Source organism: Stylophora pistillata, chromosome 9, assembly GCF_964205215.1.
Source record: "Stylophora pistillata chromosome 9, jaStyPist1.2, whole genome shotgun sequence".
Taxonomy (NCBI): domain Eukaryota; kingdom Metazoa; phylum Cnidaria; class Anthozoa; order Scleractinia; family Pocilloporidae; genus Stylophora; species Stylophora pistillata.
This window is the reverse complement of record NC_142527.1, coordinates 469764-493528: the sequence shown is the minus strand read 5'-3', so window position 1 is coordinate 493528 and position 23765 is coordinate 469764. Positions and strand designations below refer to the sequence as shown.

The window sequence follows — 23765 nt, the reverse complement described above, 5'->3', positions numbered from 1 at the left end:
TTCATCACAAAATCAACTTCTTTGTGCTCAGAACATTTCAAAACAGAAGACATGCGAAAAAACGTGGGCAGGTCGCTGGAAATTGGTGAAAGGTTTATGATATTTGCACGGTTGTTTTGTTGCTTGGATACCGAAAGAAAATGGTGCTTTGATTTTCGGTATTGTAGTGTTTATGCTGGGATTTTTTTCTCCTTATTAAAAAGGTGACATTTATATTTCTCTGTGCACTGTGGTCTTATAGTTATCTATGAACTGAATGTAAAATCATAAAATTATAATGTAATATTAAAATGTAAAATTAAAAATTTATTAAAATCATGAGTTTATTATTATATATATGGGCAGAACCATCTCGATTAAACTAGCCAGTACCGAAAAAACCACGGAAAATGCCTGCTTAAAGGGTCCCAGTAGCAACTGTGACAACGCAAGAAGAGTCATTTGAAGTTGAATGAACAGGAATTATTTCACCAAGAAGTTGAAGCAGCTGTGTCAACTGTTAATGCTGCTTCATCTTCACCAGCCCTGCAATAATCAGATATCCTTAAGCTGCAACGGGAAATAGAGCTACTGCAAGTACAATTAGCTGACTTGAAAGAAAAACTAAGTGAAGTTGAAAATGAGAGGGATATTTATTGGCGTGCCAATTTTCAATTGACAAAATTAAAGATGATGAGTCTGTGGTTCTATTTTATACTGGATTCCCAAACTATGGAGCACTCATAAGCTTCTATAATTTTATTGAACCAATGCTGGCAAAGATGCAGTACTGAAAAGTAGATAAATTGTCGAAAGAGAGTCAGCCATACCAAACAAATGATAACAGAAGTAAGCTGGGGCCTTCAAGAAACTGTCATTCTTGGATGAATTTTTGCTTATACTTATGAGACTAAAGGCTGGGTTATTTGTACAAGATCTTGCTGATATATTTGGGATCAGCAAGAGTTTACATTACATGGATTAATCTTAACTATGTGGAGCTGAAAGAACCTTTCCCATTTCCAGCACAAGAACTTGTTCACAAGAATATGCTGCAAGAGTTTGCTCAATATGCAACAACTAGGATTATTTTAGACTGTACAGAACTGTTTATTTTTTTTTTCTGTGAATGATAATGTTAATTATTGTCAATAGGCTCTTCGAAATGTTATGTTTGAAGAATAGAATTTTGAAGCTCCTTCCCATAAAGACATAGTTTAACTCGCGTTTTATTGTCATGCCAATCACTTCCCTTATTTACACAATGTACCTTATCTTGATTTCACAAGCCCAACATCATCTTTTTTCCCTGAGTACTAACAACGTTAATATTAATATTTCTTAATGCAAGGAAAGATTACACCTAAATTAATTTGAGCATTAAATTTGAGCTGGTGAAGGTGGAGCAGCATTGACAGTTGACACAGGTGCTTTAACTTCTTGGTGAAATAATTCCTGTTCAACCTCAAATGACTCTCCATGAGTTGTCACAGTTGCTACCGGGACCCTTTTAGCAGGCATTTTCCATAGTTTTTTCTATACTGACTAGTTAAATCGAGATGGTTCTGCCCATATATATAATAATTAAACTCATCATTTTAGAAATTTATAATTTTACATTTTAATTGTACATTACAATTTTATAATTTTACATTCAGTTCACAGATATCGTATAAGACCACAGTGCACAAAGAAATATAAATATCACCTTTTTAATAAGGAGAAACCCCCCCCCCCCAAAAAAAAAAAAAAAAAAATCCCAGCATAAACACTTCAATACCGAAAATCAAAGCAGGCATTTTCTTTCGGTATCCAAGCAACAAAACAACCGTACAAACATTATAAACCTTTTCACCAATTTCCAGCGACCTGCCCACGTTTTTTCGCATGTCTTCTTTTTTGAAATGTTCTGAGCACAAAGAAGTTGATTTTGTGATGAAGAATCCGTCCTCTCCATGCTGGCGCTTCAGGAGATTGCACCATCTGATTCACTGCTGGAAGTCATTCGGAAACGAGAAGAAATGCAGACCTGTTGGATTGCCTGTTGTGTCATAATAGCAATTAGCACAACCAAAAAGCGGCACAGTGTCTTCCTCTTCTTTTCGAAGAAGAAGGAGGAATATCCTGCGTAGGGAAAGTATCGTTCATTGTCGAAATATCTCGATGAAAAGGACAGAGCACCACCACATTTCACTAAACTCTCACTAGAACTCGCAACGCGACTCAACACTAACCTCGCTATCATATTTGCGCGGTTACACATTTAATATGGCGCCGCGATGCCTGGAAAAACTCCTGGTCAGGAAAAGGAATTAATTGTCAACGCTTTGAAAATAAACAATGCATTGTTTTAACAGCATTTGTTGCGCTTTATAAAGTGAGCACCCTTCCTGATACGTCTCCGAATACGTTTTCAAGAGAAAAGCAACATGTTTAACCCTGGCGTAGCGGCAGTCGTGCTTTTTGGAACTCTACTGATCAATACTGAAGGTCGTAGTCTGCAAAACTCCGAAGAAAACCAAGGTTAATTAATTATTTTTTCTCAGTGGTCATTGGAATTCAAAATGGTAATTTGTTGCTCACTTCCAGGCCCTCGGATGCACCTACCATGTGTGTCCATGTCAAGAATTTTCTGAAATTTGTTACACTGCACACTCGAGAAAATCATGAAATTTACAGGCTTATTATATAAGCCTATCTTTGACCTCTCTTTCATTCGTGGGACGGTAGTTACTAAAACATGTGGGACTCCTTCGCAGTAAAAGCTGTTAACCTACGGATTGTCGGTTTAATTCAATAGAATGTGTATTCTTAAGTCTCGGGTCTTAAAACCTAAAAATATAGTTTTCAATGTACTAAATTTCTGCCCAATGTCTTTTTTTCCCCGACGGAGAGAAAACAGAAAGATTTTAAGGGAGGAGACAGGGAATAAAGGGAAGGGAAAACACTCAGACTATATTTATTAACTTATCTTGATATTTCTTCTCCCAAGATAATTCCACGCAAAGGGAGACAAATCAAACTCAGACGACCAAGTCAGCTTTCGCAATGATCATGGAAGCCAACGGCGTACATGGAAAGAGCAGAGGTCAGTGTGTCACTCTCAAACTGACATGAACTCACAGTATCTCCCCACTAGTCGTTAATAATCACTCACTGTATTTGAAATTAGGAGAATTAGGTTATATTTCAAGAGGGAAAAACAGAAGCAAGTTCAATTGAAAATAGTCTTTGATCTAACTGCTCACTTCTTATCAGACGGGTTTGAGCTTTTTCAAGGAGACATCCTAATGACGGACGACATACGTGACGAATTGCGTGACATGGGTTTGTTTCCACCGCGTGACAGCCCAAACAGTCCTTCGAGGCTTGACAGCCCAACCAGTACGGGACCAAGGCGTAAACGGGCTGCCATTTCAAACATTGCACGGCGATGGATTGAAAGCAATAATAAGCCAGAGATCCCCTACCAACTCGAGTCCAGCGTGCGTAAGTAAAACGTGAACTTTTCATCGACCTTAGGTTTTTTAACCGAACTTCCCTCTGGTAGATCTTTAATTTTTTTACTTTTTTTTCACCCTTTCCTCTCGCTTCGTTATCTTAATCATCTTTTCTGGCATCCAGGTCACGCTCATCGAGTGATCAAATAAGGGATAGATCATTGGGTCCGATACGTGCCATGCCTGCGTTTTGTCCCGCGAACGAATCAACGGTCTTACATCAGTTTTTTCGCCGGTGGAGGGTGAGTAGCGAAGTCCCGTAAAAGACAATTTTTTTCGGTTTAACTGAGAATCATTTTCTATACAGAAATCATTTAATAACGCCGTGTTATTTCAGTTGTTTTTCGCACGTTGGAAGACAAGGAGGTGCCCGACGAATTTCAATAGCCCGAGCATGTGAATACCTACATATCGTTGTCCGCGAAATTGGTAAGACATCTCTAACCCATTTGGACTATTTTGATTTTTTTCCCCTCAGTCAATAGCTCAGTTCGCAAGCGAATTCGATATATTATAACTCTTTCCTGACTATGTCCTCGTCTCGTTTCAGGTCATGCTCTTGGGTTCTGGCCCGAACAGTCTCGGCCCGACCGAGAGAGCTATGTAAACATTTACTGGAACAATATTTACCCTCGTAAGTACGATTAGCGTGAATGCCAGGTTTAAGTAATCACGTAAGGATATTTTAACGGGAGGAGAGCAAATCGAAATTATTCTTATATGTAGCTTTGCAGAAGCTGAGTATTGTAAAAAATATTGTCAACTCCCCGGAGGGAATGCTTGTTCATAACAGGTCAATTCCCCCCCCCCCCCCCCACTTTTCTCTGCCAGAAATCCATAACTCCTGGGTATTCGGTGTCATACAACGCTACCCAGAGGGGTGTGTTCATCCCTTATAATGATTGCGAAGTTTCCAAGCACGACAAGATTAATTTGGAAGAGGTCCTGGACTTCAGTGGCAAATATTTCCTACTACACCTATCCATCGAAGTGAATTAATCTTAACCAATTTTATCTGTTCTCTTTGTTTAGAGTTTAGGTATGCTTTTCACAAATACGCAGGCGGGAGAATTAACAGTCTTGGTATCCCGTATGATTCCCGCGCTTTCAGTATGAACCGCCGAACCACTATCGCTCGGAAAAACGGCGATACACGCCTCAGAAATACTCGGGGACTGAGTCGGAGGGATATTGCGCAGGCTAAGTTGCTCTACTGCAGAACCAAGGCAACTGACAAACCGCCTACAAATAAGTCACCAACAGGTGAGACCGTTTTGTTTCATTAAAATTATGTTTCATAGTTGTTAACGGAATCCATAACAAGTAGCTTGTGGTAGACCACATCCTAACACGAGAGAATACCTTATAGTTGACGTTTGAATGATTTGTAGTCTTGCTTTTCTGGGTACATGTATAAAAAGAAATAAAACGTTCACAATATCCCGACATCACACCGGATAAATAAGGGGGTAGAGGCGTCTATTCTCGTGAAGTCTTCATTTATCAATTATTGTTTACATTTTCAGGTTGTCGTTACTCAGACAAGCACAGGTTTTGCGCTTACTGGGCATAACAATGATTCTGTAAAACAGGACACACGGAATACATGAACGAGAACTGCCAGAAAAGTTGCCTTTATGTGAAAGGTGGATGGAAAAGTCTCCAGCTTTATAACAGTTTTCACGTTACATAGGTCAATTGACCACTCCCCCACAGGGCTTTTCAGGGCCAACACCCACCCATCCCACCCCGGGGGAGGACATCCACCACACAGTAATCTCGTGCGTGGGAAATTAACGTCTCCTACCCCTAACCCTGCAGGGGGGCCTACGGTTTATTCGTCCTTATCCGAGAAGACTAGAATATCTATCCATTTCTTGTTATAGAAAGGTAGCAAATAGGCAATTTCCGAATTACTTTTGGTCTCTTTTTCAAAACGAGGCCTGATGCTCAACCATTCTTGTGAAAATGAGTTTAATTTGCATGTGAATGAAAACTTATAATCATATGAAAGGATGAGCACCAGGACTCGTTTTGAAAATGAGGCCTAGGGTAGATAGATAGATACTTTATTATAAACACCTTGCAGCCATAGGCTGAATTACTGAATATTTACAAATGCAGATGGTAAAGAAAGAAGTATAAAATATTACAACTTCGTCATTAAGAAAGAAGTAAAATTATCTACATCTTATAAATATGGCTAAAAATAAAACTGTTCTTCAAGCACTCGGTTTTGCATATGGGGAGAGTGAAATCACTTTTCCGCCTCAGTGCGTATCTACAACTCTTCCTTTGGGGGGGGGGGGGGCTGTGGAGTCTATGGGTGGGGTTACGGACTATATCGTCAAACAGATTGGTTGAAATCTTTTCTCTCCTCTCGTGAAGTTTCGGTGGGCCAGCTGTTTCTAGTGCTACACTATATGACAGGTCAGGATAGATGATTCTGAGTGCCCTTCTTTGGATCCGTTTGAAATCTTCGCTGATGTAGTTTGGTAGAGAACGGTGGAATACAGGACTTGCGTATTCCAAGACTGGCCTGACATGTCACATAGAATTGCACAGGTTCGCTTGGTGCAACTCCGGATCTCTTGAGTTGTCTCAAAAAGTAGAGACGAGAGGAGCACTTTCTACTTAGTTCAGAGGTGTGCATGTTCCACCTTAAATCGTGGCTAGTGGCAACGCCTAGCAATTTGGCACTGATGACTAATTCAAGGGTTTTGCCATTTAGGACTTGGGGTTCAAAATCGTGGTTGCTGCTAGAGAATCCAATTCGTAGTTCTTTGCACTTGGCCTCATTCGGTTGGAACCCATCGATACTCGCTTGTCTTGAAAGGTCATCCACAGCTTCTTGGAGTTTGTTCTCACTGCCCTTAGTAACTATTTCGGAACAAGATGTGTTGTCCACGTATTTCCACAAGTCAGCTGGGGTGTCCAAATCATTAATCATGATGAGAAATAACCAGGGACCTAATTTTGTTTCCTGGGGGACGCCGGATGGTACAGAGCGCCATTCAGAGTGACAATCTTGAGCAAGTTTAACTCTTTGTTTCCGGTCCATCAAAAAGTCGACAATCCAGCTTTTGGCTTGACTCGGAATATCATATGTTGCTGGTTTTTGAACGAGAACACTATGGTCGATAAGGTCAAAAGCCTTACTGAAGTCAAGTAGTACTACTCTTGCCGTAGCTCCATTTCCCTCGGTATTAACAAGCCAATTATGCGTCATGTTGACCAGAGCTTGTGAAGCAGACGATTTGGGAATAGATCCGAATTGACGAGGGTCGATACTTTGTAACACTGCTGGCTTAACGTATTTCTCAACAATGCGGTCTTCAGCGAGTTTGGACAAGATAGGCGTGAGAGAAATGGGACGGAGCTGCTTGTTGATATCATTAATGGGCCTTTGTTTTGGGACCGGGACAAAATCAGCCTCTTTCCAGGAAGGCGGAAGGCGGAAGGCGGGATTCGTGGAACGAGGAGTTAAGGATCACAGAGACTGGTCCCGCCAAGAGATCAGCGTTTTCTTTTAGTAACCATACCGGGATGCCATCTGGCCCTTGTGGTTTGGAGGGGTTGAGTGCGGACAGTTTCATAAAGGTTGAAAACTCCGATATCGTATTTACGGCATGACGTTCGTTGTTTATTTGTGGTGGATCAAAAGGATTATGGGTAAGAGGTTCAAAACTCTGCATTGGAGTCAGGAACGCTGAATTGATGTAATTCGCCAGATCACCAGGTGAAAAACCTAGGTGTTGCAGTAATTTGCTGGTGTCATCACGCGTTTCTGAAGCAGGTGACATGCTACTGAGCTTTTTCACCTCTTTCCACCACACGGATGGCTTGCACTCCCTCAAATGGCTAACCTTTGCTTCGTAGTACTTTGCCCGGCAGATATTACGTCCGCGATTCACGCAATTTCTAAGCGTTCGAAAGGTGTCCATATTTCCTTTTGCAAGGGCACGCTGGCGTCGTTTGATCAAGTTCTTGAGTTTATCGTTCAACCACGGTGGCTCGCTTCGATAAATAGTTTTGGATCGCAGGGGAATAATAAAGTCTAGGCCCGTCTTAACAATATTTTCAAAAAGTGACACTTTCTCCGCGCAGGTCTCCACGGTGTCAGGGAGGCGTGGTACGTCAACATTTTCGAGGTACATTTGCATTACGTGTCTTTTACTAGGTCTCAAATCCCTCGAGATGATTGTTTTCTTTGATTACGATGATTTTGCTCGAAGCTTGGGCTGGATCTCCACTGAACTGTGATCCGAAAGGCCAATTTGAGGTCTCTCGATGGCTTTATCATAGAACTCATTCATGTCGGTTGGAATACGGTCCAAAAAACTTTTCCCTCTAGTCGGAAAGTGAAAATTTGTTTCAGATTGAAATTGGATTTGAGAGTCGCTTCGTTTAGGTGATTTAAATCGCCGACAAGAAGAATTCCACTGTTTGGATGTTGGGACTCAATTGATGTTAGGCATTTTAATAAATAATCTTGCATTTGCGAGTCAGAGGCTGACGGTGGATGGTATATAACTCCAGATATGGCACAGGCAGCCCAAGCTCACCACGAGAAAAGCGGACGTGACTCTTACCGTGTTGCGTAACGTTATATATTTATAAAGGTTTGTATGGGATGTTATCGGTTTGCCTTAAAAGAGAGAAAAAAATGTCTTGTTTTGAAATAAAATGGGCTCACCTTATTGCCTTGTTGTTTTCTTTGTTGATTCCGAACGTCTCAGGCCATTTCATAGCGCTAACTCGCCGAAAACGCTTTTCTCGTAGTGAGCTTGGGCTGCCTGTGGATATGGTACTAGAAAAACCTCTAGGGAGTCGAGTTACATACATACATACATACATACTTTATTTATTCCAGAAGCAGATGATAACTATTATATACAAATAAAACTAAAAAGAAAATACTTCTAGAAAAGGAAGTTAAGAGGTTATCCCTGTGTAAAAACTCCCTTAAAAGAAAAGACAAAATATAAATCAAAATCATTACAATCAAATATTTAAGTACGATTTAAGTTTAGATTTAAAATGTTGAAAGCTGTCAGCTTCCACTATATCACCCGGTAACTCATTCCATAATTTGACAATCCTAATAAAAAAAGAATTTTTGTAACAATTAAGTCTAGCTGGTTTAATATAGAGTTTGTATTGATGATTTGCTCTCGTAGACCGAATCGTGGCAATATCAAAGAAGTCTTCAAAATTTAAATGATAAAAACCAAAAACTATCTTATAACATTCGACTAAAGATAAGTAAGTTCTACGGTCAGAGAGAGTGGGCCATTTTAGCAGTTTGCATCGGTCTTCATAGGACATTTCTCCTTTGCGTTGATTTAAAGCGAGTCTTGAGGCTCTTCGCTGTACATTTTCAAGGGTATGGATGTCCTTAACAAGGTAAGGACACCAAACAGGTACCGCATATTCCAAGATTGGCCGTACCAGAGACATGTACAGCATAGAAAAAACATTTGTGTTAGCGGTGCCTACTGAGCGTTTAATGGAACCTAAAACTTTGTTCGCTTTATTGACAGTGATACTTATGTGATGGCCCCATGAAAGATCTCTAGTTAGTGTGACACCGAGATCTTTAAAATTAGTCACATCTTTCAGGGGCTTTTCTAAGAAATAATTAGTTACCGACTTATCGCGTAAATGCGTAATTCGCATAGATTCGCATTTGTCTGCGTTGAAACGTAGCTGCCACTTACGAGCCCATGCGCTAAGATTATTAAGATCATCCTGAAGAAGCTGACTATCTTTTATAGGGTCAATTATCTCTCTGTAGATCTTCGTGTCGTCTGCATATAGTTTCACTGTAGATGATAGGAATTCAGATATGTCATTAATATACAATAAAAACAATAGGGGCCCGAGAATGGTTCCCTGTGGAGTTCCGGAGGTAACGCACGACCAATCAGAATAAGATCCCCTAACGACTACACGTTGTTTGCGCCCCACCAAAAAATGTCTCAGCCAGTTGAGTAAACATTCGTCGATGCCGCTACATTTCAATTTTAAAAGCAGTCGCTCATGAGGAACGCTGTCAAAGGCTTTGGCAAGATCCAGAAAAACAACATCGGTAGGAGTGGATGAATTGCGGGATTTCGCCCAGTCATTAAACGTTGATAACATTTGAGTTGTAGTAGATCTTCCTCGTAAAAAGCCAAATTGGTTGCTATTGATAAAGTCGATTTCGCGCCAGAACTTAATCATCCTATCAAAAACAATTTTTTCACAGATCTTACAAGCAATTGAAGTAAGGGAAATTGGGCGGTAATTTTCTCTCGAAGATTTGGAACCCTTCTTATGTAGAGGTGTAATGTCGGCATGTTTCCATTCCTCAGGCAAAAGGCCAAGAGACAACGATTTGTTTATCATATACGTCAACGAAGGTGCTAATTCCGAAGCACACGACTTAAAAATGCACGGCGCGATATGGTCAGGCCCAGGAGACTTATTGGGCTTGAGTTTCAGAAGATGGCGTTTGACCTCATTGACAGAACAATCAATTTTCGCAAGTTTCTTGTCAACAGTGCAGTCTTGAGTGGGAAAATTTGCATAATCTTCGGTAGTAAACACCGAAGAGAAGTATGAGTTCATACTCTGAGCAATACTGAAGTCGTCAGTCAGAACACATCCATCGACGCTTATAGAGATGAGATTATTAGTGCCTCTTCTCTTGGACTTAACAAAATTCCAGAAAGGTTTCGGGTTTTCATTTTCCTGAAGATCAAGTGCAAGTTTCTCTATATAAGACCATCTAGCTGTGTTACAAAGTCTCTTAACAGAATTGTTGAGTTGCCGATATTTTTCCCAAATAGTTGAATTGTTTTTTCTGCGAGCTCTATTATACAATAATTTCTTCTTTTTGCACAAAACGATAAGTTCCTGTGTAATCCAGGGGGCACTGGATCTCTTTTTATTCTTGCGTTTGGGAATGCACTCATCCACTGCTGTAAATAACAAGTCTTTCCAGCAAGCCCAATTATGATTAATATCGCTGTCGAAGAAGGCGCAATGCCATGGAATATGAGATAACAGCGATCTTAAGTGATCCCAGTCGGCTTTACCATAGCAATACAACAACTTCTGTGATTTACGCTGGACGTAAGGTATACCAGATAACGAGAAGGAGATAGAATTGTGATCTGAAAAGGGTTCTCCAACAACCAAATGGTTTACGAGGTCGGGCGAAGTAGTGAGAACTAAGTCTAGGATGTTCGAGTCTCTGGTAGGTTTATTTATCAACTGTGTCAAAAAATTGTCTTGGACGATGTCCATCATGAGTGTGTAAATATCAGATTGACGCAAGAATCTGTTATTCAACCAATCAATCTCCGGAAGATTGAAATCGCCAACAAGAATCAACTCGTTCGTCGAAAACTCTTGCAAAACAGCTTGTAAGTCCTCTAAAGGCTTAGGATCGTTATTGGGAGGACGATAGAAAACTCCCAAGGTGACTTTGCGATTGTATGAGAAAAGAAGATCGACGAAGATGAACTCTGAATCGTTCTGTGTAGTATCACGGGGAACCGCTTTGATGTGTTCTCGCGTAGCAATCAATACCCCGCCTCCATGACGTCCATTGAGCTTTCGGTCCCGCCTAAATACCGAGTAGTTACTAGGAAAGATTTCACCGTCAGGGATGGAGCTGTCCAGATGAGTTTCAGTTAAAACAATTATATCATAGCCCAGAGCGGCAATGGCTAAATCCAATTTGCTTGATTTGTTGACGATGCTTCGTGCATTAGCATAAAAGGTTAGAAGACGAGAGGACTTTTGCTGTTCCGTAAAATTGTGCCGCTCGGCTCCATTTGGACCAGGATTTGGGTTTACGTCGCCGCTCAACTGGAGAAGAATAATTTGGTAACTTGCAACAGAGTTAGGATAATAACTGATTCTTGACGAAGAAAAACCTCTTCGAAGGATTGGCAAAACAATATGGCGCCTAGTCCAGGACGCTGTGAAGATATTTAAGTTCATTGAAACTACAAACTCATCTTGTAGAACCAAGAAGAAATCGTCAGCTAAACACGGGAACATTTGAGATTGGCCCTGATCAGTCGTTTTTCCGCGATATAGAAGAATTAAACTGAGAATAAAACAAAGAAAACCGGAGAGTCGAAATGAGTTGGTCGCAGCTTTGCCACAGGACTTCTAAGACCGGATTTTCGTCGACCTCGGAAAGAGCAGGAACAGAAAAAGGGATAGTTTCCTTAATATACATACACACACCGCCATGAGTGGCCACCTTTCTGTCCCGTCTGATGATATTGTAGCCATTTATTGCTATTACGGAGTCCGGGATATGTTGTCGCAGCCAAGACTCCGTAATGCAAACAAGATCGTAATTAGCATATTGAAAAACGTGGCTTACTTCATCAATTTTTGGTGCAAGCGATATCACATTTGATAGGAAGAGCGATGGGACAAAGTTTCTTGCTTGCCATTCTGGTACACTTGTGAATTTGGTGGTGATGGAGATACAATTCGACGGGTTATGGCCGCGTGAGTTGATTTTCGCTCTGCTGTGGTCCTTTTGTCTCGGGTTGGCTTGTATAATGTTGTAAATACGATTCGCTTCTTTGGCTTTTGTCGATCTCCCAGCTCTCTTTCCACCGTCGGTACGTAGCGTGGCCACAAGGACTTAGCTAAGTTGTTTAGCGGTGGTCTTTTGCTAGGTTGAGCCATTTAGGAGAGTTTTAAACGACTAAAAGATGAAAATTTAAGGAGCGCTTCAAAGTGCGGCCGTACGTGGAGCATACATTATACGTCTTAATGTAATTCGGAAATGGGTTACTCTCCTCAGTTATTTTAAGACCATGAGTATTGGTCCGGCCGGGGCTCGAACCCTCGACCTCCCGCACAACACAATACGGCGCTCTAGCCAATTGAGCTATATTCTGCGTGCCACATTGCTGTGGAAACGAATATGTTTTTGTTTTGTTTTATTTTAATGTCATGCATTACTTCCAACGTATGTTATAGTGGGGGTACAATGTTACTCGGTTATGTTTTGATTTCTTTATGGGAAGGGGAGGGTGAAAGTAAGCGCCTCTCCAGGGTCTCGTTTCCCCTTGCCTCGAGAAGGGAAAGAAAGATCGAGGAGTATGGGAACGAGCTATGGATAGGGGGTCAAAGAGATAAGAAGTGGGGATACGAATGTGGAAAACATGGGCAGTCTTCCCCCCCCCCCCTTGCGCTTTATTACCATTCCGCACTCGACTCGAACTGAACTGAGTATTTTTCTAACATTTGACTGGATTCTTGATAATCATTTTTTGAAAGGTGTATGCAAGGACAAAGAAGAAGATTGTGGTTCCTGGGAGGCCAGTGGATACTGTCGTCACTCTTACAAAGATTACATGGAAAAAAATTGCAAAAAAAGTTGTAACATATGCTGAAGGTTGTGTAAAGAGTTCCCTTCGAATTCACCAACGCAGATTCTAACCTCTGAATGAAAGAAAATATTCTAGAATTGACGGCTTTCACTCTGTTTTATTAAATGCCAGGCATTATTTCTACCCCCCCTCCCCCCTACAATAACTTGAGGTAATTTCGTACCCAGATAATGCCGTGGAACTGTAATTGTCATGTAGGATCTTACAACCGCTTGGCCGTGAAAGGTCTGGGCACTAGACTACACTTCAGGTATTATTATCGTCAAGCTAGTGATAAAAATAGAACAAAAATTATCAGTTAAAGAAAGCATGTTTATTTCTGGACTACTCTATAATTCATAACTTTGAGTAATTGTATTTAATTTTCACTATACATTGTTATTATTTTTCATAACTTGGTATCTTACATCCATTAAATTTTGTAAATGTCGAAAAACAAAACAAAACAATTCATATTAACTCTTACATTTTTTTGCTTTTCTTAAATCGGTGTGAAGAAATAACCAGAGTGACCAATAAGTCCATGATATCAAATTAGTTGGTGTCATTCAATGTGCATAATAAACCCTTAGCTCCCAACAACTGATTGTTCATCGGCCATTCCCAAGTTACCTTTGGCCTCTTTTTGAAAACGAGGCCTGGTGCCCAACCATTGGTATGAAAATGATTTGCATGTGAATGAAAACTTATAATCATATGAAAGGTGAGCGCCAGAACTCGCTTTCAAGTAGAGGCAATTCAAAATGGATTATACCCCCTCTTGCTGCTACACATTTCCTTCTAAATTAGTTTCGAGAGTTTGATGTTAGTTCCAGATAAAAACTTCCACCTGATAAGTTTGAGTATTCTCATTACCTGTTTCGTGGGTAACGTATGGATATTATAGAGAGAAGTTACATGTTAATCACTTCCGAGAGTTAAAAGGTAAAATAACGCTAGTACAAACTTGTGAGAAACTTGTAACTTATTAGAAACCAAAGAACTGACTATGACGAGGTTTGCCATCGTTGTTTTTAAGAAAACAAAAACTTAACAAAGTACCTCTAGTAGATGCACATCAGGCACTACTTCATGGACCATAAGTGAACCAAAATTTCGTAAATTCAATAACCTAACACTAAACATGAAGCCGAAGCGATTGATTTCCAATTTCCCCGTCAAATGTAACCGTGCGTTTATTGCCCAATAACAGCTAACATGGCGTCCAGCGCTGCTGGTTAATGGACACCATAATGATAGGTTGTTTAAGTGCACCGATTACTTCATCAAAAACCACAAATATTCCCATTTATCAGAGCGTTCATGGTATTGATGGTAACCCAACATTACGTGATATATGACCACTTAAAAATGCAACTAAAATTAATTTTATAAATAAATACATTTGCAAGTATCTCCTGATTTGGAGAAACAACATTAACTAGTGACATTATTTTTTTGGTTTGATTAATAACAGTAAAATAATTTACCAGATATCCTCCAATGAGTGCCCTCCCTTGCACGTTTTCCTTCGAATACCTTCCCTTACGCGCCTTTGAATAAGCATAAACTACCATCTGGCAAAATTTAAAATAACCAGCCCCTCCTCCCCTGTCCTCTTCTAAAGCAAAAGTGACCGAGCACTATGATGAACTTCACTTAGTAATTAATCAAAACCCCATCTTCTGAATGCGAGATGGAGTACCGCCACCACGCATGCCCTCTGTTGTAGACATCACTTGGGCTTGCGCATTGGATGGAGTGAGGGTAGCAACTGTTGCTTGAGCGACAGTACGAGAGGTCTTCCCATGATCCCCACTGAGCAGGGGCTGACACTTGGTAAATTTCTGTAATGAAAAATGATTTATTTTTCATGAGTTTTTTAAGAAAAAAACAAAAAACTGTTTTTGCGACTTACGGGTGGGAATTTTCGTCTTCGAGAATGAGTAAAATCAAATAGAAATCGCATGATGATATCTTGGCTCAGTAAAGGTTTTCTGTAAAAGAGGGAACCATTTGCGCAAAAGCGAGGGTATGAATACTTTTTGCTTTGAGCTAAAAAAAAAAGGGAAAATTCTTGTTCTTGTTCTTGTTCCACGCGTTCAGTTAGTCGACGGAGCGCTATAGCTAATGGTGCGACATCTGCGGGGGAGCGGAAACCCCGAGGGCGGTTTGGATGGGGTAGAAAAACAGAGAGTGGTTTAGGTCGAATGGAAAGAAATCGGGAGGTTTGGGTCTTGTAGAGAAAACGAGGGAAATTGGGGTCGGGTAGCAAAGAGGAGGAAGGTTGGGTCGAATTGAAAAAAGGAGGATGGCTTGGACCTCGACCGGGTGCAAAAATGGAGGGACGTTTTCGAGGCTTGGGTTGGTTCTTAACGCGACTCGACCAAACCTGCTTGGTTATTTCCGTTCTGCAGCTATCATTCCGTACATGTTCTGTTTTGTCAATTAAACGCCTGCAACAGGCTAGAAAAAAGTCCAAATCGTCTACACGAGCTCTTCCATAACCGGCGGATTTTCAACTATTCATTAAAAATAACTAACTGTAGATCATAAGCGACGAAGTCTAAATGGATGGGGTCCATCTCTAAATGTCGCGAGAAGACAAAAATATTTCATGAATTGGAGATTTGAAAAAGACTTACCATCACTAAACAATTCTCTTGAGTCATAGGTCAGCGCTCCACTTGAAAGAAAGCATGCACCATCTTCATTTTCATACGCCTGAATGCCGTTTGACATCAAATAGCTCTCTCTGGGGAACAGAAATCAAATGGTACTTCAGCGCCGATCTGACGTCCCCGTTCTCAACAAAAGGAGCGATTTATGCAATAAGACTGTTCGTTTTAGATTAAGTTAAAAGAATGTATACGAACCTTTCCGTGTTGCCTAAAAATCTAATCGAGTCCCTGAATCCTTTAGCAAACGGGTTACTGTAAATCTTGAGTCGTGTTATCTGCGAAATAATAATTCTTTTTAATCAAAGGTTAAACGTTTTGTTATCTTTGTCAATCGCAACCTAGCGTGACTCAATCTTCCTTCGCACTGAATAAATGTACCAAATTCCTCTTTTCAGGCTTCAAACAGGATGCCTTCAACATTTATTGCTGATTCTAACGGTAAGCTGAATGCTTGCTACGTATGATTTAACCATAGCATAGCTAACGAACAGCTTCTCCACAACTGAGTTGGTAGACCATACGACTACAAATTCTGGAAAACAAGACTTGGTTTTTATTTGACTCAAATTCAAAACAATTGTTTTATATCTTTTTTAACTCGATCACCGCGCTCGCAATTTACCATCTTTCTTAATATAAAATCATTTTAAACGCCACTTACGAGGTGATTCTGATACGAAGTGACCGCCATGAATGTCGTTTCTGGAAACACAAAGGTCTTTGCTCCGGTGAAGTCTGTTTTGTGAATATTTTCGTCTGAAGGATCCTTGACCAAATGAATTCTTGGTTGATATTTATGCATGGAGTTTAAAATGATCTACAATATGGAGCAAAAGTATCAATGAAAACACGCATTTTTTCCATAACAACTCGCACGCCACCTACTTACACAAACGCCTTAGTACAAATTCTACAGCGGCAAATTACATTTCTGAAAAACAGTTTAGGGATGTTCAGTTTATATGAACAAAATAGGCCTAAAGCTGTGAGGTTTCCAAATGATTCAAGCTCATCCCTTTATCAACAGCCGCAAGTCAAGTTCGTTCATTATAATTTGCAAATCGCGAAGGTTTTCAAACTGCGCTAGCAAGCATCTCATATTCATTGGGGTAAAGAAGGACTTCTTTTTTCTGATATCTCTCTGTTTTTGAAGTTACTTACAATGAATATACAGAGAACATCATTTCCACCCCAATCGTGTCCCTACACATACAACTTGGCAAAAATAGGGCATCGCGTAACTTCTGATAGCCACTACGCAAATGCGGTAAAAGTATTCAATTCAATAATGCATTCTAAAATCTGTATTGCTTGCGTGCCGTTGAGGTACTGAATTTAATGGTTGATAACTTAAAAATTGCTGCCTTTCATGGATAAAGACAGTTTTTAAAATTTTGTATCTCTTTCTTCAATTATGGATGAGAAATATCTATTTCTAGAACAGGTTAAGGGAATGAAGTTTAAGTTGTATAGTGTTTCACCAGTTGCGGTTTTCTCTTTGTCACCGTTTAAACTGCTGCTAAAAGAAGACAAAATATCATGTACGTTTCCCACGAGGATTCAATGTTATAGCCACGAAACATCATCTCACGCGAAGTTCGAGAATTTCCTAAGCAGGCGAATTTTTTGTTTTAAGGTGTTCACCATGGAGAACTTGGGTCCTTTCATAACTAGGAAGTATATCGAAAAGGTTGTCCGTTTTCGACGCAGAAAAACTGCGAAAAAAGTTAATTAACCACAAAAGTCTTGGCAGAGCACTATCATGTAATTTGAACTTTTTTCAAATTATGTTCCGGACTAAGGCAGACTTACTACTTATCCGTGCTTTAAATTTTATATAGGGGCATAAATATATAAAAACCAGCATTTCAAGAAACTATTTCGACCCTATTATGGCTGACAAAGAAGACTGAAGCAAAGTAAATTGGCCTAAAAACGAGGCGCCACAAGATTCGGCGAAAACATAGTCGTAGTGGAGGAGAATATGTCTGTATGAAAGACGTTTCAGGAACCACATTTTGGAAGCAAACTGAAATGGGTTGAATAAAAATTTTTAAAATGGGATGAGTCGATCTCGCCTACAGGTGGAATTGTTTTGTTCAGTTTTGTATTGTAGCGGTATAAAGCTGGACTGTTCAAGGGTATCACGAGCTAATGGCATGTCATACGTAACCCAAAACATCAGATCACTTTACAAGAAAAACGAACTACGGTAAGCGTAAATATCGCGCAGAACCAAAAAAAAAAAAATTGTGAACAGTTGTGACGGGGAAGAAAAACTCGTTAATCATGCGCTGAGAAATTTGGGAAATGGTGAAAATTCCATCAAAGAGTCCTACATCGTGAGTGTGTAAAAACTACTTCTATGCGAGCCCAATGGCGTAAATTGTTCTCCATTAAGATTCACGAAAAAAACGATGATATTTGTTAGGAAAATTTACATGATTGTCATTATAAATGGCGACATATTTCCCGCCAATTTTTTTATGTCTGAGAAAAGAGACAATAAACCCGTGGCAACTTCTGATCTTCACAAAAATTTTGAGCATTAACATACGTGGCTGCCAAGTTTAAAATGATAAACATGTGGGGCATGAACTGTTCAAATTATGTTAAAAACCTGGAGGCCGTTTGTGCTAACAAAAAAAGAAAAAAAAAAACTCGAGTTAGGAAATAGGATTGATTTCGGTTCTAAACATGCAAAACGTAGACAAGACACCTGTAAGGCATTTAAATTAGACACTTTGGGTTGTAGATCAATTCTAGATATTTGTGATAACGGACGGAACGAGAAAATTGTCGAGCGCAATTTTCGTTAATGTTCTTTCGAACGTTAAATTATCGTTTCTTATAAAAAAGACAACATATCTACTTGCGCAAATAACAAAGGTTGTATTGATAATTAAAAAATAATTGCTATAAATGAAAGTCGCCTTTATAGTTTTTATGGGCACGACGGCTGAAATAAAGCCAGTTAAGAGGGGGCCGCCGGAAAATCTTGGGCCAGTGCGAGGGTAGACAATTCTTGATCAGATAAACCATTGACCATGGCCAAAAAATAAGGAAGTCATACATCACTCTTATCGACTTCAATGTCAGTAAATAATGCTTGGGTGTTTCCCACTTACATTTCCTCGCTTGTCATCCCGGTTGTTCGTTAACTTGACTTTCTCGAATGAGAGCACTTGTCTTTCCAGCTGCTTCCCTGTGAATGGCGAGTCAGGGTGAACGCACGTTACTTTAGGGGGCGCAGCATCGGCTTCTCCTGCAACGAACCAGGCGGAGTCCGCATAAGAATACCTGTGCCGTTTGGAGTCTAGAGGCACGATATCCAACGACACTGCATACTTGGTATCTGGTTCAAGATCCACGAAGGATACACGGACGGTCGGGAACATTCGCCTGTGAATTAAAAGAGACACAAAATTTCTTAGCTAATTAAAAGTTACAACTTTTCCCTAATCAAATGGAAGAAGAAGAAAAAAGAAAAGGCTATTTAAATACTCCTTGTGGTTGCCGATTTTTTTATGAACTTTAATTTTGGAAAATCGTCAACTGTTTCAGGTCTAACACTATGGTTTGTAGGAAAAAGGCTCCTTAACGTTTTTAAAATTCGTGTTTTCAATCTCCCGGAAGAAAACTTGGAAAATGATCTGCTTTTATCAGAAAGAATGAGACGCAATTACAGTGTTTGTCAAACAGCAGTCGCAGCGTCTCAGCCTAATGTCCTTATCACGTGACTTTTGCGTGCTACTTTCCAATGCGTTTCCACGACTTCCTAAGTGGATGACCAGGGAAGTAATGAAACCTTATACAAGCCACTTTTTAGCAAAAAAAAAAAAACTTAATGCTAACTCTCTGTTTTGCCAGAGCTTGGGCAATAAAATAGGACTAAAAGGTTCCTTGGCTCCTTTTTGAACAGAATTTAAGAACACTTTAAACCTATGACCATAGCCATTAACGCGCAAAGAAAACATAGAGAAGTAGGCCATCACAGTTATAAAGGATCATTAGCAGGTGCTTGCCGCCAAAACAAATAGAAACAAAAAATCGGCTTAATTCTCACTAGTTCTTTTGCTTTAATTTAGCTTAGGTGTAAAGCTGAAGAAACTTGGTTGGAAATAAATGAGGGTCAGTCAACACACGAAAGAAAATGAACCATTGTTCAGTTTTGTTTGTAGCCATTCTCGTATCGCTACCCTAAAGAAAAAACTTCGGCCATACTCGTCTTGACGCGGAAGAGTTTCTTCTATGGCGTGCGAAATTGTCTCGCAACCATTTGGAATCGCGGAGATGCTTTATTTTTTCTTTTCTTTTTTTTTTTCTTCTAAGAAAGAATCATGCAGCAACATGAACTTAAGAATCTTCTCGAGAATTTTTCTAGATTACGGGTAAACGATGATAAACGATCATCTCGCTCTAGTTACGTACAAATGCTCTTGACAGTGATCTTGCCTTCAAAGATTCGTCTATAGCTGCTATTCATTCGCACGAATAGCTTTCACTTTCCAACATTTCCCTTCATTGGCTAAGAGTGGGCGGCTTTCTTGCTTTAAAAGCAACAAGTCTTTCACTGACATTTTGAAGCTGTTTTCCAATTCGTTCTCGCAACTTTTAGGCAAGCTTACTTAAATGGAGGCAAATTTCGCTGGACTTTACGTTCGTAAAAATGGAGTAAAAAACATCACAGGTAGAACTTGGGTCCGCGGAAAAGGTTGAACCTGGTGAAACTTTTTTGGGCCGACCGAATGCAATAGCTTTCCATATGTTGATTTATTTCACTTTTTGCACGTAACCGAACAAAATTTTCGATAGTTCAATGTCGTAAAATAACAAGACAATGGAAACCCAGTTTGAGTTCATGGCTCTAACAACAAAAACAATCTAGTTGAAGGATTGTTTAAGGCTCCTCGACGTTCTCTACTTGATGATCCAGTGGCTTCGCCTCAGGGCTGATCCGAGTTCTGGTTAAAACGCCCCAAATTGTAGTTGAAACCCGTTCATTGGCACTCAACACTAAGGCATCTGCGATGATTACCGTCGGAAGAGTTCTCTTTTCAACCCATAACTAATGGGTGCTACAGACACAAAAGAAGTTTAAATGCTTCAAATTGCAGTTGGCAATTGCAGGTTGCGGAGGAATGGATCACTTCAAAACCACAAAAGAATATCAGTTGTTACACTTTTGAGGAAATTTTTATGAATTCAGCGTATAAAAACAACCAAAGTTTCTGGTTGAAGTGAAAAGGAATTTAATGGAAATAAACTGAACAAAGCTCTGAGGCAGGTATGCGAAAGGGCAATTGATTTTACGCAAAAACAAGGCAATTTTCCAAATAAAGAATGAACTGAAAAAGCTCACTCACAAAACCGAAGTAGTTAGGAAATACTTTTTCATTCCCGTGCACTTCTGTTTTCAAGAGTATTTCATACATTTTTCACTATCTTTTTTTAGAAAATTTGGATCTTCAAACGTTGTTCCTTTCGTCGCACAGGGATATAATTTCAAGTATCATATATTGGTGAGGTGGCAATTGCTGAAAATGTGAGAATTTGGTCTGATTAAGGAGTGTTGAGTAGCCTTTGCTATATATACTTTTAAAAGCTTTCACTTCAGCACTTCTCTGTTGTCTTGTTTTTTTCAAAACAATAATTCCCGCAGATTAGCTAAGGGTGCATTAACATTTCACATTGGATTTACTTTCCATATTCGTTCCGAACTTGTTAGCCTGTTATTGTTTCGAAAATTAACCCCCGCAGTTTTTGATTAATTTGTTGATAGCGCAATAAAAACATCACAAAGAATGGGAAAACCGTCTGTACTACTGAACGGAGCGGCAAACCACAAAGGCTATAACCACAGTAACAATTTGTTGTTTGAAAACATGCTGTTAAAAGTTTTTAACGGATAAACCGCAGAGAAGCCATTTTTCTGTCACAGTGGTCAATTTGTGCTATCTGGGATATCAGCAACGCGTTGACTCGGCCTATGGATGGAAAACTGCCCGTTGGCAAACTAGACTAAACAACAACTTAAAAAAGAGCGAAGTAAGTGAAGGGTTTGAATTTTTTACAATAGCTGTGAACAAGTTAAGGAAAACTGTGAAATATTTCATCATATTTCGACTGATCCGCGGTAAATTATTATCTTATCGCACGGACGTGCAATAAGCAAACTTGAACTGACCTTCCTGTCTTGGTGATTATCATTTCTGTACCTAGGCGATAGAAGCAGTTCCAAAGTTCCTTGCCTTCCAATATGGCATTTGGTTTTAAAGTTTTGAGCTTCTTTCGTGGGACCGGTGAGTGGTCTCTTTCTCTTTCAGATATCAGACTTTTCTCACCAGGCCTTGTCCCGAATTCTTCTAAGAAACGCAAAATATATAAGCCGATTCAAGGCGATTAAATCCTTAATGCCTGTAGTCACTATGGAAAGAGACACCTTTGATCACCTACCTTCATGGACGAGGGACGCGATCGAAAATGCTCTAGCATTGTTCGACAAGTTGCCTCCTTTCTGGCTGCTTGGATTTTTTAGCGACATTTGGCTGGTCGAGTGTTCCCGAGACAAGCGTAATGTTGTGTACTTGTTTGAACCACGCATTCATAAGCTTATCAAGAACGTTGAGGCAATAAGTGAATTTTAGCTTCAGCAAACAATCAATTAAAACCTTTTAACACTGCGCCATGTCGTCGCCGACGACTAGCGAACTGTCCGATTGGTTCCACGTGACCGTGACACAGTTCAAATATTGTCAGGTGTCAATCATATCAGAAGCACGGGATTGAATAAAGTTTGACGCTGTGTAACACCCGGACACTTCGAAAGTTTGCGCTGAAAAGCACTGTTCTGTTTGCAAAACTTTGTTACTAATATTGGACACTTTAACATAAATCGCAAGGAAATTTAAATGGTAAATTCCTCGTAGCCTAGGAGACTCAAGTTACCGCATTTTCCTGCTGTTCTTCGCGCTCAATTATCACTTAAAATACTCCAATAACCTTGCTTGCACTTTTGAAACTATTTCACTTGTGCCACCTTGAGATTGACAACTTTTGATGTTTTTTTCATATGCCGATGTATTTGAAAATTAACCTAAAACAAAGGTGACCGAAAAAATCATATGAATGCGGGGAGTTCTGTTTCGAAAAATTTGACATACTACTTGCTCTTTTATGAGGAGGTGAGAAATGCTTGCTGCGGTGATAACCTCAGACGGGCAAAAACCAGATACTGATAGCACCCAGGTGTGGAAAAACAGCAAGTGAGACCATTACGTTTCAGCCAAGGAAAATTTATCGGTCATTTCTCGGGAGAACTCTCAAATCCTAGGGCGTCAAACAGTTTACATCTTTTCATCGGCAATAAGTGAATTCGGGGACGTAAGGTTCTTTTTATGAACTTGGCTTTGACGGAAGTGCCTTTTTGTTCACAGATCGATGGCGCCTGTTGGTCAACTTTAATATTCGTCTTTCTGCGATCAAATCATTGATGGTGATGAGATAATTAGAGTGCTAAATGTGGCGGCTACCACTACTGCGAGCAGAGAAAACTTACGATGTTTTTCTTTTCACTTGTTCAACAAGTCTTTGACTTTGTGAAAATGGAGAAAACACAGAAATAAATCAAGGCAACGTTGTTAAATCCGCTGTAAGAACGTAGAGCTTTCGCAAATTATTCGTGTGCACAAGTAGTTCCGAGTATATCATTTAATAGCAAAACAAACCCTTTCAAGGCATGATAAACCATTTCAAGACAACAGAGATAAACAATTACAGCTCAGCAAGATCAGTAGGAAGCAATGTGTGGGAAAGAAACTGGACACTTTAAAAGCGCAAGAACAAACTGATAATGGCCTAAAATTTTGTGTCAGCGTTGTTGCGCCGAAACCATTAACAACTCATCCACCCCTCAGCTTAGCTATCAATTATTCCGTTGATCGCAGCCGGCTTTTAGGGGAAAATCCGAGAGAAAAAGCCACAGGAATTGGGTTCCTTTCGCTTCTGATAAAACGCCCCCAATGTAATGCTATCGTGTCATCAAAAACCACGACACTCCCACTTGAACGGATTACAAAACCTCTCTCTCGAAAAGTTATCTACTGTGCTCAAGTTATCGCGGTCAATAATTTATCACAACCAAAAACTACAAAACTGCAAATGATTTTATTTCAATCTGATCTTTCGCAATGCGTGGTTCACTCGAACTTTCA

The 23765-nt window shown here is 39.9% G+C and overlaps 1 protein-coding gene and 1 pseudogene across 3 annotated transcripts; one reads left to right on the top strand and one right to left on the bottom strand.

Annotated features, from left to right (window-relative positions):
* Nucleotides 1-986: 986 nt before the first annotated feature.
* Nucleotides 987-13906, top strand: LOC111333980 (blastula protease 10-like; annotated as a pseudogene). Its single transcript, XR_015992027.1, has 9 exons — nt 987-2502; nt 2972-3067; nt 3238-3468; nt 3604-3721; nt 3817-3908; nt 4030-4113; nt 4512-4742; nt 5006-5125; nt 12780-13906. The product of XR_015992027.1 is annotated as a blastula protease 10-like (transcript).
* Nucleotides 13184-23303, bottom strand: LOC111333943 (T-box transcription factor TBX20). 2 transcript variants are annotated; one of them, XM_022939597.2, is made up of 7 exons: nt 22009-23303; nt 21740-21914; nt 18681-18954; nt 16214-16369; nt 15748-15827; nt 15517-15626; nt 13184-14718 (listed from the first exon to the last, which is right to left on the bottom strand). In XM_022939597.2, exons 1-7 carry the CDS (start codon nt 22154-22156, stop codon nt 14531-14533), a joined length of 1131 nt encoding a protein of 376 aa, XP_022795332.1. In that variant the 5' UTR covers nt 22157-23303; the 3' UTR covers nt 13184-14530. The 2 variants fall into 2 exon arrangements, with proteins under 2 accessions (XP_022795332.1, XP_022795331.1); XM_022939596.2 differs by having other exon boundaries at nt 21740-21917; nt 22009-23298.
* Between the last annotated feature and the right edge of the window lie 462 nt (nt 23304-23765).